General features: G+C 45.4%; 1 protein-coding gene across 1 annotated transcript in view; it reads left to right on the top strand.

The window, feature by feature from the left end:
• LOC139259667 (cysteine-rich secretory protein LCCL domain-containing 1-like) overlaps positions 1-18,702 on the top strand; it is a 117,422-nt gene extending 98,720 nt beyond the window's left edge. The window contains exons 13-14 of the mRNA XM_070875225.1: positions 12,149-12,282; positions 18,651-18,702. Coding sequence (XP_070731326.1) covers positions 12,149-12,282; positions 18,651-18,702 — 186 coding nt within the window. The remainder of the gene's footprint in view (positions 1-12,148; positions 12,283-18,650) is intronic.
• The last annotated feature ends 1,205 nt before the right edge of the window (positions 18,703-19,907 follow it).

The following is a 19,907-nucleotide window of genomic DNA, read 5'->3' as shown; positions in this document are numbered from 1 at the left end:
CATCAGCCGGTTTCTTTCAAGGGACCATGGCCACATATATTTTGACAGTTGTTCTGCCAGTGTTCTACAGCATTGAGGTGCTGCAAACACTGACAAGCACTACGCAAAGGTGCATGGTTACACCCAGGCTCTCCCATGACTCCCTCCATATGCTTATGGGGGGAGTCACAGCACGCAAGGGGGTTCTCTTCCATTGGGCAAAAGAGACCTCCCCAGGATACCAACACTGCCTGGTTGCACAAGCAGGGATGTCATCAGGAGGACCAGGCTGCAGTGGCGCAACCTTTCAATGATCTCAGTAGATCACGAAACATTACTGCAAAGTCACACTCAACCTTATCATCTTGTGCCACTCATCACATCCCCATCACCCTGCCTCCCCTACCCTATTCCTGCACGTCCTTACTCACACTAACTTACCTTACACCTCCATCCAACCCTCTCAATCTACATTATCACTTCCCTATCTCACTAGTCACCACTCACACTCGCCCTCAACCTTGTCCAATCATTCAAACTAACAACACACAAGGGTAGATACTTGGGTACTTTAGTGAATGTTTGTGTAAAGTTTCTGTTAATGTGTTGTCAAGAATGAAATCTTTATTTTCACCACTTTGCCTTCTTGGACCGATTTGTGTGCACTTTTGAAAGTGTCTTAGTGAGTTCCAGTAAATAGTAAGACATAATGCCCACCCCCGCAATGGTGATGAGTGTGAAAGGAATGGCTTGGACATTGTTGGGATGCTTTACGGTAATGGGGGGGTGCCTACCTAGTGTATCATGTGGCAGCCAGGGTGTACAGTGTTAAGTGAAGCAAATCTGGACATGGTGAGTCCATCGCTGGTGTCCCGGGCAGCAATATGCACGGGTGATGATGCCCTATATCCAGTGCAGCATCAGTTGATTGCAGAGAAGGTTGGTGTGGATGTTGGTGCTGCTAGTGTGCCTGGTGATACTAGTGTTGGGGCTGATCGTGTTGGGAATCCGAGGACCAAGGTGAGATTTTTTTTTAAGGGCACCGATGCTGATGGAATAGATGGCAGGTGAACTTGCGATGTCAGAAGCAATCTGTCAATGGTAAGAGAGGTTGTTCCAATGAGGTAACACTGGATAGAGAGTTTTCTCCAAACATTAGCTAGCTGCATAAAGGTCAATCTGTCATCTAAATGCAGTAGGCAACTGCTTCTAACCTTGGAAAATGAAGAGCTATGAAATGGGAGCTTTCATAGACCATTTGTAGCTGTCGGGTTAATGAATCATTCGATGCTGACACAACACCCGACCTACTTACCTGACGTGATAACCGCACTCCGGAAAACTCGTTAAAACGTGGTAAAATGGTAGGTACCTGGTAAAATCTTGCTTAACTACCTTCTAACAAGCTTTTAACCATCTAACTTGGCTGACCCGCCGCTTGGTGTAGGTTATGTTCAGGAATGACAGACCCGACATTTAGGAAACTGACAAGGCGGCAGGTTTACAGCTGGTAACTAATTTACTGGAATTCTTTGAGGATATAACGAGCATGGTGGATAGAGGTGTACTGATGGATGTGGTGTATTTAGATTTCCAAAAGGCATTCGATAAGGTCCCACACAAAAGGTTACTGCAGAAGATAGAGGTACGCGGAGTCAGAGGAAATGTATTAGCATGGATAGAAAATTGGCTGGCGAACAGAAAGCAGAGAGTCGGGATAAATGGGTCCTTTTCGGGTTGGAAATCGGTGGTTAGTGGTGTGCCACAGGGATCGGTGCTGGGACCACAACTGTTTACAATATACATAGATGACCTGGAAGAGGGGACAGAGTGTACTGCAACAAAATTTGCAGATGACTCTAAGATTAGTGGGAAAGCGGGTTGTGTAGAGGACACAGAGAGGCTGCAAAGAGATTTGGATAGGTTAAGCGAATGGGCTAGGATTTGGCAGATGGAATACAATGTTGGAAAGTGAGGTCATCCACCTTGGGGAAAAAAAACAGTAAAAGGGAATATTATTTGAATGGGGAGAAATTACAACATGCTGAGGTGCAGAGGGACCTGAGGGTCCTTGTGCATGAATCCCAAAAAGTTAGTTTGTAGGTGCAGCAGGTAATCAGGAAGGCAAATGGAATGTTGGCCTTCATTACGAGAGGGATGGAGTAGAAAAGCAGGGAGGTCCTGCTGCAACTGTACAGGGTATTGGTGAGGCCGCACCTGGAGTACTGCGTGCAGTTTTGGTCACCTTACTTAAGGAAGGATATACTGGCTTTGGAGTGGGTACAGAGACGATTCACTAGACTGATTCCGGAGATGAGGGGGTTACCTTATGACGATAGATTGAGTAGACTGAGTCTTTACTCGTAGGAGTTCAGAAGGATGAGGGGTGATCTTATAGAAACATTTAAAATCATGAAAGGGATAGACAAGATAGAGGCAGAGAGGTTGTTTCCACTGGTAGGGGAGACTAGAACTAGGGGGCACAGCCTCAAAATACGGGGGAGCCAATTTAAAACCGAGTTGAGAAGGAATTTCTTCTCCCAGAGGGTTGTGAATCTGTGGAATTCTCTGCCCAAGGAAGCAGTTGAGGCTAATTCATTGAATGTATTCAAGTCACAGATAGATAGATTTTTAACCAATAAGGGAATTAATGGTTACGGGGAGCGGGCAGGTAAATGGAGCTGAGTCCACGGCCAGATCAGCCATGATCTTGTTGAATGGCGGAGCAGGCTCGAGGGGCTAGATGGCTTACTCCTGTTCCTAATTCTTATGTTCTTATGTTACCGACCCGCTGTCAATCTTTTTGATTTTGACAGTGGAGCCACCTATAAATTCCAGCCTCTGTGAGGGAGACTGCAGATAGCCTTGGCAACTCTGGGCCTTGTAGGCCCGGCTCCAGACTGCACTACCTCGACATGGGTGTCAGCAGTCTGGGTTGGCTGGCTGACAGGCAACAGTAAGAGCACTGGTAGAGTGGCAGTGGTGGGAATAAGAATGCTGTTACCCTGAGAGAGGACAGCAAATTCATGCTCCACAGAGCCACTGCCATTCCCTCGGGGCAGCACTTCAACAATCCTAATAATCTGTTGGAAGACAGATTGCTGGACTGTTGTGACACCCTTCAAGCCCCGTTCAACACTGGTAACAGCTTGTGTGGCAGGAAGGTGAGCTTGCATGATAATTTGAAGTCTGAGCTTCCACTGCATCATCCACGGTGGCTTCTGCTTGTGCTACAATAGAAGCTGAGACATCAGCCATCAGACACTGTATCATAGATGGGTCCACAAGTGCGCTGATGGAATTGGCTATCACTTTCATGCTGGAAAGGATAGGCTCCAAGCTCTGTGCAAGCCCTGTGCACGGTTGGTGACTCCTCCATACTCCTTGACATTGCACTCAGATCTTCTGGCAGGCCTGCCAATGCACCAAGCATTTCATTGTGCATACCCAACAGGCTTCTTCTGTAGTGCGCCCCATCAAAGTTCTCATCTGAATGCTATGCAGCAGGAATCATGTGCAACCTTGGTGTCGGGGAGATAGCACCTGCACCACACTTGCCTCTTGCTCTGGCTGGAGGCCAGTCATACCTGGTGTCTCACCATGTGCAGATCCCACACCTAAAATGGCTGCGAATGTGAAATCGAATGACGGTGCTGTGTCTTCAGCATCACTTCCTTCTTCCTCTTTTAGTCTTGCTCCTCCACCACTGCTTGGCCAGGTTTCAATTCTTGGCTATCTGAAAGGAGAAAGGCAAAAGGATAGTGTTGCAGTGAGGGGAGTGGAGGAAAGCAAGAGATGTATGCTTACAACATCTGTAGCTTGTAACTTAGAAGAGATTGTGGGATGAGGGGGTAGTGGGATATGAGAGGGAGGACTAGGTATGAGGATATTCTCATCTTCAATTGTTTCAATCCTGCTGCTGACCACAGGCTCAGTGATGGCCGCTCCAATAATCTCCAGCACCATCTCCTCCATGGGGGTTAGGTCATGCAGGCGCGCCTGTCTCACTGCACGTAGCCCTTGCTGTTTCCAGTTATGAGCCACCTTGTCCTGCAAGAGAGAGGGAAATGTGTCAGTGAGTGTGGTGCAATATGTTTGGGTGATGTGCCTTTCATGGTTGAATAGCTGGCAATGTGTGTAAGCTGTGTGATGTGGGTTTGAGGCTTGTAGCAGTGGTAAGTGTATGAGGGTGAGGTGAAACTATGAATGTGAGGTATGAGTCGTGATTGATAAAGATTGTTGGTAGGTGAGTGAAGGGGGCTGGTGAATTGAGCAGTGTCTTGAGCCGAGTGGTTCAGTTGTAAGGATATGGCATTTGAAGATGAATTCACTAATCTTGACCACTCATGTGAGGTCATTAAACTTCTTGCAGCACTGCATCCTGATCCTCGGGGGCTACACTTCTGGCATTGACCGTGACGGCTATTAGCTCCCATTGCCTTCTCACATTTTGCCTGGAGGGCCTCCTGGCCCCTTGTGGATAGAAAACCTCTCTTCTCTGATCTACCTCCTGCACCAAGGCCTCCAGTACGGCATCTGAGAGCCTTGGAGCATGCTCTCTGCTCTGTTGCACCATAATTCAATGTTTTTCCCCAGCCACTTGCAGAACCTGCTCCAGCCAGAATGCACCTTCCATTTCAGAGATGCAGGCTGGCTTTAAGTAGTGCAGGCTTGCTTTAAGTGGTGCTGGCCTCGCACAAACCTGGCCCCATGTTGAGGCGGCAGGCACTCAATAACAGGATCAATGCTGGGCTGCATGCTACCATTATTTAAATTAGCAGTCAGCACGAAGTTTGCGTGCTGCCTGCATTGATGGGTTAATCACGCATCGCAATCCCTGCACCCATTTTCGAGCCTTGTTTAATTTCTAGGCCTCTCATGGACCTCCAACTACAGGAATGAAAGTGAGTGGTTTCATATGAAATGGCACTGCTCAGAAAGGTAAATTAGGAAATGTTTGAGACAGGATAATTCAGTACCAACCAGCTACTGCTGTACACTTGACCTGTATTAATGGGCTCAAAATTGGCCAGGAGTTTAGGATTTTTTTAGTTTAGTTTTTATTTCAAAAGGGGGCGTTACCAGCCACCTACGCCCGTTTTGGCCATTTAGGCCACTTTGGACAGCTAAAAGTTACTCTAAACTAACTTAGGCGAGTGTATGTGGCCACTTGTGACCGCTTGTGAAAATCCTTGCGGAGAGTTAAGAAATCAGCTCAGGTAGGTACATCGGAGACCATTCGGCCAGAGATAGGGGCGGGAAGGGAAGCGGAGAGGACCTTGCAAAATACTAAACAAAGCACAATAAGTTGTAAGCATTCAAGAAGACATAAAAACATTCATGAAGAAATAAAAAATAAAACTTAAGTCCCACCTTCATATCAAAACTCTAAACAAAGCACAAAAATAAGCATTCAATAACAAATAAAAAATAGAAGTAAGTGGACCCCAGCTATTTACAATATAGATCAATGATTTAGACGAAGGAATCGAGTGCAATATCGCCAAGTTTGCAGATAACATTAAGCTAGGTAGCAGTGTGAACTGTGAGGAGGATGCTAAGAGGCTGCAGGGTGACTTGGACAGGTTTGGTGAGTGGGCAAATGCATGGCAGATGCAGTATAATGTGGATAAATGTGAGGTTATCCACTTTGGTGGCAAAAACGTGATTGCAGAATATTATCTGAATGGCGGCAGATTAGGAAAAGGGGAGGTGCAACGAGACCTGGGTGTCATGGTACATCAATCATTGAAAGTTGGCATGCAGGTACAGCAGATGGTGAAGAAGGCAAATGGCATGTTGGCCTTCATAGCTAGGGGATTTGAGTATAGGAGCAGGGAGGTCCGACTGCATTTGTACAGGGCCTTGGTGAGGCCTCACCAGGAATATTGTATTCAGTTTTGGTCTCCTAATCTGAGGAAGGACGTTCTTGCTATTGAGGGAGTGCAGCGAAGGCTCACCAGACTGATTCCCGGGATAACAGGACTGACATATGAGGAGAGACTGGATCGACTGGGCCTGTATTCACTGGAGTTTAGAAGAATGAGAGGGGATCTCATAGAAACATATAAAATTCTGACAGGACTGGATAGGTTATTTGCAGGAAGAATGTTCCCGATGTTGGGGAAGTCCAGAACCAGGGGTCACAGTCTAAGGTTAAGGGGTAAGCCATTTAGGACTGAGATGAGGAGAAACCTCTTCACTCAGAGAGTTGTGAACCTGTGGAATTCTCTACCGCAGAGAGTTGTTGATGCCATTTCATAGAAACATAGAAAATAGGTGCAGGTGTAGGCCATGCGGCCCTTCGAGTCTGCACCACCATTCAATAAGATCATGGCTGATCATTCACCTCAGTACCCCTTTCCTGCTTTCTCTCCATAACCCCTTGATCCCTTTAACCATAAGGGCCATATCTAACTCTCTCTTGAATATCTAACTGGCATCAACCACTCTCTGCGGTTGGGAATTCCACAGGGTTAACAACTCTCTGAGTGAAAAAGTTTCTCCTCATCTCGGTCCTAAATGGCTTACCCCTTATCCTTAGACTATGTCCCCTGGTTCTGGACTTCCCCAACATTGGGAACATTCTTCCTTCATCTAACCTGTCTAGCCCCGTCAGAATTTTATATGTTTCTATGAAATCCCCTCTCATCCTTCTAAACTCCAGTGAATACAGGCCCAGTCGATCCAGTCTCTCCTCATATGTCAGTCCTGCCATCTCGGGAATCAGTGTGGTGAACCTTCACTGCATTCCCTCAATAGCAAGAACGTCCTTCCTCAGATGAGAAGACCAAAACTGAACACAACATTCCAGGTGAGGCCTCACTAAGGCCCTGTACAACTGCAGTAAGACCTCCCTACTCCTATACTCAAATCCCCTAGCTATGAAGTCCAACATACCATTTGCCTTCTTCACCGTCTGCTGTATCTGCATGCCAACTTTCAATGACTGATGTACCATGACACCCAGGTCTCGTTGCACCTCCGATTTTCCTAATCTGCAGCCATTCAGATAATATTCTGCCTCCGTGTTTTTGCCACCAAAGTGGATAACCTCACATTTATCCACATTTTACTGCATCTGCCATGCATTTGCACACTCACCTAACCTGTCCAATCACCCTGCAGCCTCTTCGCGTCCTCCTCACAGCTCACACCGCCACCCAGCTTAGTGTCATCTGCAAACTCGGAAATATTACACTCAATTCCTTCATCTAAATCATTAATGTATATTGTAAATAGCTGGGGTACCAGCACTGAGCCCTGCGGCACCCCACTAATCACTGCCTGCCATTCTGAAAAGGACCCGTTTATCCCAACTCTCTGTTTCCTGTCTACCAACCAGTTCTCTATCCACATCAGTACATTACCCCCAATACCATGTGCTTTAAATTTGCACAGAAATCTCTTGTGTGGGACCTTGTCAAAAGCCTTTTGAAAGTCCAAATACACTACATCCACTGGTTCTCCCTTGTCCACTCTACCAGTTACATCCTCAAAAAATTCTAGAAGTTTTGTCAAGCATGATTTCCCTTTCATAAATCCATGCTGACTTGGACCGATCCTGTCACTGCGTTCCAAATGCACTGCTATTTCATCTTTAATAATTGATTCCAACATTTTCCCCACTACTGATGTCAGGCTAACCGGTCTACAATTACCCGTTTTCTCTCTCCCTCCTTTCTTAAAAAGTGGTGTTATATTAGCTACCCTCCAGTCCATAGGAACTGATCCAGAGTCGATAGACTGTTGGAAAATGATCACCAATGCATCCACTATTTTGAGGGCCACTTCCTTAAGTACTCTGGGATGCAGACTATCAGGACCCCGGGATTTATCAGCCTTCAATCCCATCAAGTTCGTTAGATATATTCAAGAGGGAGTTAGATATGGCCCTTATGGCTAAAGGGATCAAGGGATATGGAGAGAAAGCAAGAAAGGGGTACTGAGGTGAATAATCAGCCATGATCTTATTCAATGGTGGTGCGGGCTCGAAGGGCCGAATGGCCTACTCCTGCACCTATTTTCTATGTTTCTATGAGATGACGTGCACCTAAAGTTTTTGTTGGGATACTGTAGAGGGAGCTTTACTCTGTATCTAACCCATGCTGCACCTGCCCTAGGAGTGTCTGATGGGACAGTGTAGAGGGGGCTTTACTCTGTATCTAACACCGTGCTGTACTTGCTCTGGGAGTGTGTGATGGTACTGCGTAGTGGGAGCTTTAATCTGTATTTAACCCGTGCTGTACCTGTCCTGGGAGTGATTTGATGGGACAGTGTCGAGGAAGCTTTACTCTGTATCTAACCCCGTGCTGTCCCTGCCCTGGGAATGTTTGATGGGACGTAGAGGGAGATTTATTCTGCATCTAACACATGAAGTACCTGCCCTGGGAGTATTTGATGGGACAGTGTTGAGGGAGCTTCACTCTGTATCTAACCCATGCTGTACCTGCCCTGGTTGTGTTTGATGGGATAGTGTAGAGGGAGGTTGACTCTGCATCTAACCCGTGCTGTACCTGCCCCAGCACAGTACTGAAGTTGCATGATCAGCCATGATCATATTGAATGGTGGTGCAGGCTCGAAGGGCCGAATGACCTACTCCTGCACCTATTTTCTATGGTTCTATGAACCTTGCGGTGCCCCACTAGTCACTGCCTGCCATTCTGAAAAGTACCCATTTACTCCTACTCTTTGCTTCCTGTCTGCCAACCAGTTCTCAATCTGATTCCCGGGATGGCAGGACAGACATATCAAGAAAGACTGGATCAACTGGGCTTGTATTCACTGGAGTTCAGAAGAATGAGAGGGGATCTCATAGAAACGTTTAAAATTCTGACGGGTTTAGACAGGTTAGATGCAGGAAGAATGTTCCCAATGTTGGGGAAGTCCAGAACCAGGGGTCACAGTCTAAGGATAAGGGGTAAGCCATTTAGGACCGAGATGAGGAGAAACTTCTTCATCCAGAGAGTGGTGAACCTGTGGAATTCTCTACCACAGAAAGTTGTTGAGGCCAATTCACTAAATATATTCAAAAAGGAGTTAGATGTAGTCCTTACTACTAGGAGGATCAAGGTGTATGGCGAGAAAGCAGGAATGGAGTACTAAAGTTGCATGTTCAGTCATGAACTCATTGAATGGCGGTGCAGGCTCGAAGGGCCGAATGGCCTACTCCTGCACCTATTTTCTATGTTTCTATGTTTCTAAAGCACCAAGACTTACAAAGCACTAAACAAAGCACAAAATGTAATAAACATTCAATAACAAATAAAAAATACAAGTAAGTCTTACCTTCATCTTAAAACACTTCATCTACACTCACTGATTCCTGGTATTGTATTATTGATGTGCAAAAGTTTAAATAAATGAAAATGCCCTCTGAACAGTACTTACTTACAATTGTTCACATTTACAATGCATTCCACAGCGGCCCGGCTGGTGCGGGAGACCACTCGGCCAGGGATAGGGGCAGCGAGCATTGGGTCCCTCCAACACAAGCTGCAGGATGCACTGGGGGCGAGGAGCTACTGCGCATGTGCGCACACTCTAACATGCATGTACAGATGTCTCGGCATTGTTTTCAGTACCGGGACAAGAGCTCCGCCCCCAATCCACTGGCCACACTGCGCCAAGCCCCAGGAAAAGCAACACAACGGCCAGAATCGGAAGACATTTTTTCGGCACGCTTTTCATCGTACAAAAGCGGCGCAACTCCAGTGAGTGCGCCAAAAATCTGCAGGGGCCAATTTTGAGCCCAATGTTACCAGAGCACTCCCAGTCAGCATCTAATCGAGTAAATGGTGGTGAGCTGCACTGGAGTCAAAGGAACACTCAGCTGTTGATCATATATCTGACAACAACTGAGCAGAAAGAATCTTGTTGAGAGGAGAGACTTGAAATGACAAGTCTCTATGAAAAGGGAAATTAATCTACAAAAAATCTATTAATGAGTCTGATTTTTTAAAATAACTTTTCGCACTAACTTGTTAAGGTTTCAATATTTCATATTGAAAGAACAGCCCCTATACTTTTCTTTTAGTAAACTTCAGAACGTTACGTTATTTGTAGCAGAATGAAATGACTTACGATTCTGTCTTACAAGTTATATGTTAATATTGTAAGTTGAAAGTTGTGCTTAAAATGTTATTATACTGTTGTTTGATAAAGAATGATCTTAGAACCATATGAATTTACAGGACTACAAGAAACTATTGGGGTCCATTTGACTTTTTTTCAAAAAAAGAGTTCTTTTTAGTCCTTTTTATTGATAGTCATCGAACATTACGATTAAACTTTTTTGACCAAAATCAATGCTGATTGGACACTGGCCTTTCACTTCTAGTACCTCTGTACAAATCCAGCTCCAACTGATGAGATGAAAGTCTCTTTTGTCTGCTGGCTGTAAGGATCTTTTGTGAAATGAGTTTGATCTGTCTCAATCCAGTTCCCAGTGTCCTTGCTTACAGCACAAAACCACCCCTAATTCAACACCAATTGGGAATCTCACTTAGAAACGCCACAGAATGGCTGCTGTGATAAAACGGAAACGTGTCAGATTGTTGCAGTAGGGATCCTCTTCTGTGGTTGGTGCTGAGGCACATTGTTAGTTCAAAGTAAAACTAGCCTTACTCTACATGCGGCTGTACTATACCTAACCTGAGAGTTGATATTAAAACAGGGTATCTAAAATGGGAATAGTTTTATTCCCCAGCACCTTGATACCATCTTTTTAAAACAATACCAAAGATATTGGCCCAGAAATTGCGATCGGAGGCTTTCCGCGGGCAGATGCCTCTGACCTGAAACATTTCTACTAATCTATCTGGTGGTACAGGAGTTGCGGATACATCTGGTCCTGGGCCTCTACACAAAAGCCTGAGTAGAGGCCCACATATCCCAGGGACTTAAGCACTTAGTACGTGTCTCTGGGATCATGTGGGCTAGCCCAACCAATTCAAGTAGGGGTAATCCCATTCATACTTATGATGAATCCAGAATCCCCATAAGTATGAGTGGGAATACCCCCCAAAATGCACAAACACTTAAAATATATATTTTTTAAACATCACATATTTAAAATTTATCAAAATGGAATGTAATTAATTATTTAAAACAAAAATTTAATTTTTGGAAAAATTAACATGCATATTTTAAAGGGTCAAAAATAAACTTACCTTATTTAATATGATTTTAAATGTTTAAACTATTGAAAAAACAATTTTTTTCTGTCCTTTAAAAGTCTTACACTGATAAAAGCTGACCTTACACCTGCTTTTATCAGTCGTAAGAATTTCAAGGGCATTTGCTGGGCAGAAGTTGATCAAATAGCCCAACTCTCCACCCGCTGAGGCCCTTTACTTCCGGATACGTGCAATCTGTCAAGAGGATTCTCGTACGCACCTGTAGAGGCCACAAATTCAGGCCTATTGCATACTTTGTTATGGTCGTTAATAAAATGTGACGAGTAGGTAAAGCAATATTAGTGTTACTCCTTTGGGCTGTTTATAGGTTATTAGCGTCTATGGCTTTTCATGACAGATTATTTAAATAGAGTTCATTAAGACCAAAGATTTATTATTTGTATAGATGTATTTCATTGTATATTAATTGCTAAAGCTGCTTCCAAAAAGTTTATTTTCTTCTGTCATAATAGAAACTTATTTTACCCTCTATCTATAGCCCAAATCTCTTAAGGCTTGAATGTTGCTACTGTATCTGTAGTCTTTTTTTAACACCTCTCACTCCTGCATAAGATGAGTTAATCACTATCACCTAATAAATTATTTATATTCCATGTTGTAACCGTACTTGTTCCTGTATCTACTTTATTGATATTAGTGTGGCCAGTGCTCCTCCGGACGTTCCTCATTTACCTTCCAAGCTGAAAATATACTGTCCTAAGCTCTTCATTCTCTTTACGTCCTCACTGTTTTGGTATGAAGACTCACTGCACATATTCTTATACTTTTACTTATTTTGCACAATAAAGTTAAGATACCAAAAGCAAGCAGCAGTTCCACTTTCAAATATGTTGATTTGTTTTGGCTGTCTAACATAATTTCAAATCCTCAGTGCTTTGTGTTTCTTGATGCTTGTGATTGAGGGATGAAACCGCACAGAGACAAATTTATTTCCTATATTAATTATTTTTAACATTTAATTTCCCTCCAGAGATCCAGTATTTGCAGAGCAGCAGTACATGCCGGGGTCATCCATAATCATGATGGAGGTTACATTGACATAATGCCAATTGACAAGAAGAAACATTATGTTGGCTCATACCAGAATGGAATATTCTCCGAAAGGTTGGAACAGTAATCTAAAGCAGCAGACTTAGTCAGATGCCAAAGTTAATTTTCAAACAGCAGAGCTTATTGAACTTATTGGCTGGAGAGAAAAATATAAACAGGCTGAAACAGTCTGTCCCATCCCAATGCTATGCAAAGTAATTAATGAATTCAGTGGAGGGTATGGTATGCAGAACTGCCTGGCTCCTCTAAGCTGATAAAACATATCCCCCTAAAAGCTGCTTACTAATACAGCATCACAACAAATATTGCTTTTTATAACTGTTGTGTCTTTACTTCATAGACGAAGAGCAAATACTGTGGGATGAATTTTGGGATTTATTAATTATTGAGTTTCTTAATATCAACTTTGGAATCATCCTGAATGTTACTACTTTTTTTAATCCACAGGAATTAAATTCTGATAAGGATTCCAAAACCTATTGCACATAAATGTACACCACATATCTATGTACAAGGATCTTAAAAAATGATTTCTATGAACATTCTAAAAGTATGTCCACTGTAAATAATGCACTAAGAGAGGGAGAAATACTACTCAGCAATAAAGAAAACAAGTTTAAAAACAATCAAACTTAACTGTATCTACATGAATGTTCTTATATTAAATAACTACATTGCTAATATTAATGCAAATGACACCAGTAATAAGGTCTTCACCACAGTCAATCCTGTAGATCACCATCCAGGCAGTTTTGGATACTGAGCAGGAGGTTTTTTGGTGGGGAAGGGGAGAGAGGGGAGAGTGAGGAAATGCTGCTGGAAATACAATTGCCCATTTCCAGGTAAAAGTCTTTAAATTTTTTTGTTTTAGTATAGCTGGCAGAGGTAGTTCATTTTGAAATTACTCCCTCCTTGAGAAATATATGCTTTAAGTACAAACTACAGTCCACAAAGTTTGTATTGAAGCTCTGCCCAAGCCTTCATAGCACAAGAAGCTAAGCTGTTATTATTATCTGGCATTAAGAACTCGGGGCCGAAATTGCCCTTCAAGGCCTGTGGTTGCCTGAATGCGGCAGTCACGGTGCGGCGCGGAATGGCTGCCGACTCACAGCAGACTGGCCGCCATTTTGTAAATTGCCCTTTTGTAAATTGCCATTTTGTAAATTGCCCTTCATTGGGGGCAGAGCAGTATAGGGGACCACTCCGCCTGTTTTCCCGCAGCGGCGTACACGCGCCGACCCCTTACCGACTAACAGCAACCCCTGCCGAAATTGCCCCGTGGAAAATATCCCTTTTGCGGAATTGCCCCGCGGGAGCGGTGCTGCTGCCGGCCGGTGCCCCCGGCAGCTTTTTGTGTCGGTGCACTCCTTGTTGGTCGGCGTAGCGGCTGCATTTAAAGGGGAGATGGCGCTACTAGCGATGCCATGTTATTTTTATTTTGTCAGCCAATGCCAGGTCGGCCCGACAATTATGCCCCCAGGTTCAGCTGGGCGGCCAACAGACAGCCTGGCACCCCCTCTCTTGGGTGCCAGGCCGCTGGCCCGGTCAAAACCATTCCTGGTGGCCCAGTGGACCTAAGTTAAAAATATACAGAGCTCGCAGCAGCTCTCCCCTTTAACTGAAGGGGAGAGGCGTTGTGTCGCTGCATGTCCGTGTCGCGCAGACGTGTTAGCACGGCACTGATGAGTGATCAGGGCGGCCGACCCGGTGCAAGAGCCCTTCCACCCCTCAGCCGCCACAACATCCGCCCCAGCCAAACAAAACTTCCAAGTGCCGAATATCGATGGCAGCTCTGCCACATGGCTTCAAAAAACAGAAGGTGTGCCCCGTTTCAGGCAGAGGTAAATTTCTACCCCCTAGTGTCTGACAATGGCCTAGCTACACCTTGTTCAAAATTCATATTAGTGCTATAGACATAATGTAAAGTCCTGACCCTGCAATACAGACTGACACGAGGCACATGCTGAAGTCAAGGTCACTCTGGACCTGTATCTTTATTTCACAGCTCTCGAGTCCCACACTTGCCTGAGACTTGCCTGTATATACCTGTGTGGAACAGGTATGCAGTGTCTCCTGCAAGTGCACCCCTGATGATAAAGTATGCTTGTGGTTACAGGTCATATCTAGTTACAGTCATGTATAGCATGGTAAGATACAGTTATATACAATAGTGTGAGATTCATGACATCACCCTCCCCCAAGGTCTTATTGTCTTTATAGGTTCAGTCTCTCAGGTGGTCTACGCTCTCGCGTGGAGCGTCATAGTTGTGGTTCAGTTGTTTGCCTTGGTGCCTGTTTTTCGTTCAGTGTGATTGCTGGTATCTCGCCTGGGCTGTCTGTTTCGTTCTGTATGATTGCTAGTATCTCGCCTGGGCTGTCTGTTGAGACTGCCCATTCCTCAGGTTGTTCCCTCTGTCCACCAGGTGTGGTGAATTCCACATTGTAGTCTGCCTCTGGTTCTGCAGTGTTGTTGGTGAATCTACTTTTTACTTCATCTACATGCCTCCGGCAGGTTTGGCCATTGTCCATTTATACAACTAGTAGTCTGTTTCCTTCCTTGCCTGTTACAGTCCCTGCAAGCCATTTGGGATCCCTGCCATAGTTTAGCACAAACACTTTGTCCCTTATCTCATTCCACCTCCCCCTCGAATTTCGGTCATGGTACTCATTTAGCTTCCGACGCTTTGCCTCAACAATTTCATGTCTGGGAGGATTAACGAGAGCCTAGTTTTTAAGGTCCATTTCATCAATAGTTGCGCGGGGGGAACCTCAGTCAACGAATGCAGACGAGATCTGTATGCCAGCAGCAGTCGCGACAGGCGGCTCTGCAGCGTGGGACCTTGGATTATTAGCATGCCTTGTTTAACGATTTGCACTGCTCGCTCCGCCTGGCCATTGGAGGCCGGCTTGAACGTTACAGTCTTAACGTGATTTATGCCGTGGTCAACTATAAAATCTTGGAATTCTACGCTGGTGAAGCCGTTATCACTGACCAATATGTCAGGAATGCCGTGCGTTACAAACATGGTTCTAAGGCTCTCCACAGTGGTGGAGATGGTGCTCGAGTTTATAATGGTGCACTTGATCCACTTTGAGAATGCATCGACGACTACGAGGAACATTTTGCCCATGAATGGGCCCGCATAGTCTACATGCACCCGCGACCACGGTTTGGTGGGCCAGGGCCAGAGGCTTAGGGGGGCCTCCCTGAGGGCATTACTGAGTTGGGCACAAATGGTGCACCGCCGGACGCAAAGCTCCAAGTCCGCGTCAACGCCAGGCCACCAGACGCGGGATCTGGCTGTGGTCTTCATAAGGACGATTCCCGGGTGCTCGCGATGGAGCTCCCGACAAACGCCTCGCAAGGGCATAACTACTCGGCTGCCCCACATCAGGCAGTCTGCCTGTAGTGAGAGTTCATGCAAGCGCCTATGGAAAGGTTTGATCTCCTCGGGGCAGGCATCACGGGCCTCTGCCCAGTCACCAGTTAAAACACATCTTTTGTCTAAGGATAACGTGGAGCCGCTGGTCATCCAGGCTCTGATTTGGCGAGCCGTCATGGGCGAACCTGTGGATTCAAAGGCATTGATTGCCATGACCATCTCACAGTCCTGTTCGTCGGACCCTTCTGTGGTCGCCAGGGGTAGCCTGCTAAGCGCGTCGGCACAGTTGTCTGTGCCTGGTCTGTGCCTTATTGTGTAGTCGTAAGATGCCAGCATGAGTGCCACCACTGAATGCGCGCTGAGGCTTTGGCATTTATTGCCGTGCACTCGGATAGCAGGGACGTGAGCGGTTTGTGGTCAGTTTCCAACGCGAATTTGGCCCCGAAAAGGTATTGGTGCATTTTTTTGACGCCGTACACGCATGCGAGCGCCTCCTTCTCAACCATACCGTACCCATGCTCCGCCCGCAAAAGTGACCTGGAGGCATAAGCAATGGGTTGTAATTTACCCGCATCATTGACATGCTGTAAAACGCACCCGACCCCGTACGCTGACACATCACATGTAAGAACTAGCTTTTTACCTGGGTCAAAAAAGACTAAAACACTGTTGGAACACAGAAGGTTGCGTGCCTTATTGAAGGCGCGTTCATGGGCGTCCCCCAAAACCAATCGCACCCCTTTCTGAGTAGCACGTGGAGAGGCTCCAGCAGCGTGCTCAAGTTCTGCATAAAGTTCCCAAAGTAATTGAGTAGCCCGAGAAAGGCGCGCAGTTCCGAGACATTCCGGGGCCTGAGTGCCAGACGAATATCTTCGGTTTTTGATTCTGTTGGGCGGATTCCATCAGGCTTCATGATGGGGACGTTGGGACTTGCCCAGTCGCTAAATTCCATGGGTGAGATAATGCCTTCCCGCAGAAGCCGGTCCAGTTCATGTTCAATGTTTTCCCTCGTCATATAAGGCACAGCTCTAGCCTTGTGATGGACCGGTCTGGCATCCTGTGTGATGTAGATTTTAACTTTAGCCCCTTTGAAGGTGCCCACACCTGGCTGAAAGAGATGTTCAAAATGGCTTAGAACTGTTGAGCAGGAGGTCCCTTCCTCTGACGGCATGGCGTGAACATCATCCCATTTCCAATTTAGTTTTGCCAGCCAGCTTCTCCCCAACAGTGGTGGGAGATCTCCGGGGACAATCCACAGGGGAAGTCGGTTCACCGTCCCTTTGTGTGTGACTGAGAGCATGGCGCTGCCAAGTACTGGGACGATTTCTTTGGTATAAGTCCTTAGTTTGGTGTCGACCCTTGTGAGTTTTGGTCTGTTGCTTTTGTGTGGCCACAGCTGTTCAAATTGTTGGACGCTCATGAGAGATTGACTAACTCCCATGTCCAGTTTCATGTTGACGGGTATCCCGTTGAGTAGGACCTTCATCATTATTGAAGGCGTCTTGTTGTAAGAACAGTGGACATTGATCGTGTTGACCCGCTGTACCCCGGCATCCCGGGCACTGTCCCTACCATCTTCTGGTCCGCTTTCCGACCCTTCCGATTCATATACCAGCCGAGCTGCTGTTTTTCTGCACATGCGGGCCAGATGCCCTGTATAGTTGCAGTTTCTGCAAACAGCATGCTGAAATCGACACCCCCTTGTTGAGTGCCTTCCCCCACATCTCCAGCACAGACCGCTTCCATTGTTTCTGAAGGATGAGCTGCGTCTGGCTGATCTCTCTTGAGCTTCTCTCAGTCTGTAGTTGATTGCTCACATTGTGGGTTGATGAGGTGTTCATGTGGCCCTTGATAGCTTCTGGCGCCACTGCCAGCTGTTGAGGGCCTGCTCTCCTGCCTTTGTCTGTGTGTGGGGGTAGCGGCTCGCTTCACCCCTTATTCCGATGTTTCGTTAGTTGTCGTACCCGCAGTATAGATCAACCTCGTTTCTTCTTCTCCTGCCAAGAATGTCTGTGTGACCAGTGCTGCTGCCTCTAGGGTCAAGTTCTTGGTCTCTATAAGCTTTCGGAATATGCCTGCGTGGCCTATTCCTTCAATAAAAAAGTCTCTCAGTACTTCTCTCCTTAGTTCATCGGAGAACTCACATAAACTAGCCAGCCTCCGAAGTTCCGCCACAAAGTCGGGTATGCTCTGGCCCATACAGCGTCTGTAGTTGTAGAACCTGTGTCTGGCCATGTGTAGGCTGCTCGCTGGCTTCAGGTGGTCTCTCAACCAGTGTGCTCAACTCCTCAAACGACTTGCTTGCTGGTTTCTCGGGTGCCAGCAGGTCCTTCATTAAGGCGTATGTTTTCGAGCCACAGCTGGTCAAGAGATGGGCTCTTCTCTAGTCTGCCTTATCGTCGCCCAACCAGTCTTTGGTTACAAAGCTTTACTGGAGCCTTTCTATAAAGTCCTCCCAATTGTCTCCAGCATTGTATTTCTCATCTGAGCCGTTGGTAGCCATTCTGTGGATTCTGTGATCCCGTAACTCATCGCCACTGTAAAGTCCTGACCCTGTACGAGGCACATGCTGAAGTCAAGGTCACTCTGGACCTGCACCTTTATTTCACAGCTCTCGAGTCCCACACTTGCCTGAGACTTGCCTTTGTATACCTGTGTGGAACAGGTATGCAGTGTCTCCTGCAAGTGCACCCCTGGTGGTAAAGTATGCTTGTGGTTACAGGTCATATCTAGTTACAGTCATGTATAGCATGGTAAGATACAGTTATATACAGTAGTGTGAGATATATGACACATAATATGACATCAGACATGTAAATATCCTCCTTACAATATTTTTAAAAGTTGATGCATTTGTTGCATGGTAGATTAGTTGCACAAAGATTTTTTTTAAGTTTGAACCTTTTTGATAAATGGACAGATACTTTTGGAGTACAAAATTGGATTATTTACTGCAAGAAATAAGATGTTGTATCTTTAGAATCAATTATTGAAAGATGACTTAATATTTAACTGATGTTTTTTTCTCTTTTCTTTTAGCCTTAAAAATCCACCTGGAGCTAAAGCATTCAGAATATTTGCGGTCATTTGATTCCAGTGAGAGAAGAATACGTTAGTGCAGGATTTGGAAGAAGCAAAGGAAAATGTTTATACTATTTCCTGTGCTTTTTGCTGAGTTGTGATATTGGCAGAAACAGTTTAATCCACTGTGAACCAAAAATTTCTGATCCATATATTGAAAAAGAGTATCGCTGAACTTCAGAAACACAGATAAGAGGTACTTAGTCAGTTAATAATAAAACTGCCCCATTTTTAATTATACTTAATACATTTACACTTCTAAAATTACTGTTATCTAACAGAATGCTGCTAACTCAATGACACAAACAAAAAAAACAAAAAAATATAAATGAATGTTCAAACTGAAAACCAAGATTAGGTAGAATTAACCTAATGCTTTGAGAACCTGGCAGTTACTCCTGCAGGCCAGGAAGTAAATTATTATAATACTGTATTATTGGTAGAAATGATCAGCTTGTAGAGACAATGGGGGAGATAGTGGAACTCAGTGCACTTGTTTTTTGGGTGAAAAAAGAGCATTGGGGAGACAAATTTTGTAGCATGATCTCTTGCACCCGATCTCCCCTGGAAGTGCGCAAACTGGATACAGGTGAAGTGGTGACCACTTGAAGCAGGCGTTTGGTGCTTTGAATATGCAAATTATGTTTCTAATACCTGTTTTAGGACTCCATACCAAATTTGTTATCAACTGAGCAGAGCCTCTCCTCGCATGCTCTACCCAGTTGATCTGGGTCTTCAGCAACCTAATTAGTGGTCCTTAAAGAGACCATTGGAGGTCCTCACAAAAAAGTAAGTGAACTTTTTATAGTTTCATAGTCTGGGACCAGGTGTATTAGGAGTACTCCTCCTGTGTCCACAAAAATACTGTGGGCCATTGCCAGATCGGGTTCGCCCTATCCGCCCCCCACCCCCCCACCCTTCTGGTTTGCCTCCCCCTCCTTCTCAGGATCTGCCTGTAGGCCAGCTTGACGTTGGAGCTGGCTGAATTTCCTGAGGGCCCAACCTGCGAGCTGCATTGTGATGCTCAATTGGCATCTGCAGCAGATGAGATCTGAGACCCAATTTTGAGCGGACCTCAGGCAATGTCTTTGGGCGCATGTTCACTTCACCCATTTCGCACTATTCCAATATTCATGACACCAGTTATCGGCACTATTCCAATTTTTTTGGCCAACATGGTAAAATCCAGTAGATAAATCACACTTTCACATCAGC

This window comes from Pristiophorus japonicus, chromosome 1 (assembly GCF_044704955.1).
Source record: "Pristiophorus japonicus isolate sPriJap1 chromosome 1, sPriJap1.hap1, whole genome shotgun sequence".
Taxonomy (NCBI): Eukaryota; Metazoa; Chordata; class Chondrichthyes; family Pristiophoridae; genus Pristiophorus; species Pristiophorus japonicus.
This window is presented reverse-complemented; position numbering and strand designations above follow the sequence as displayed.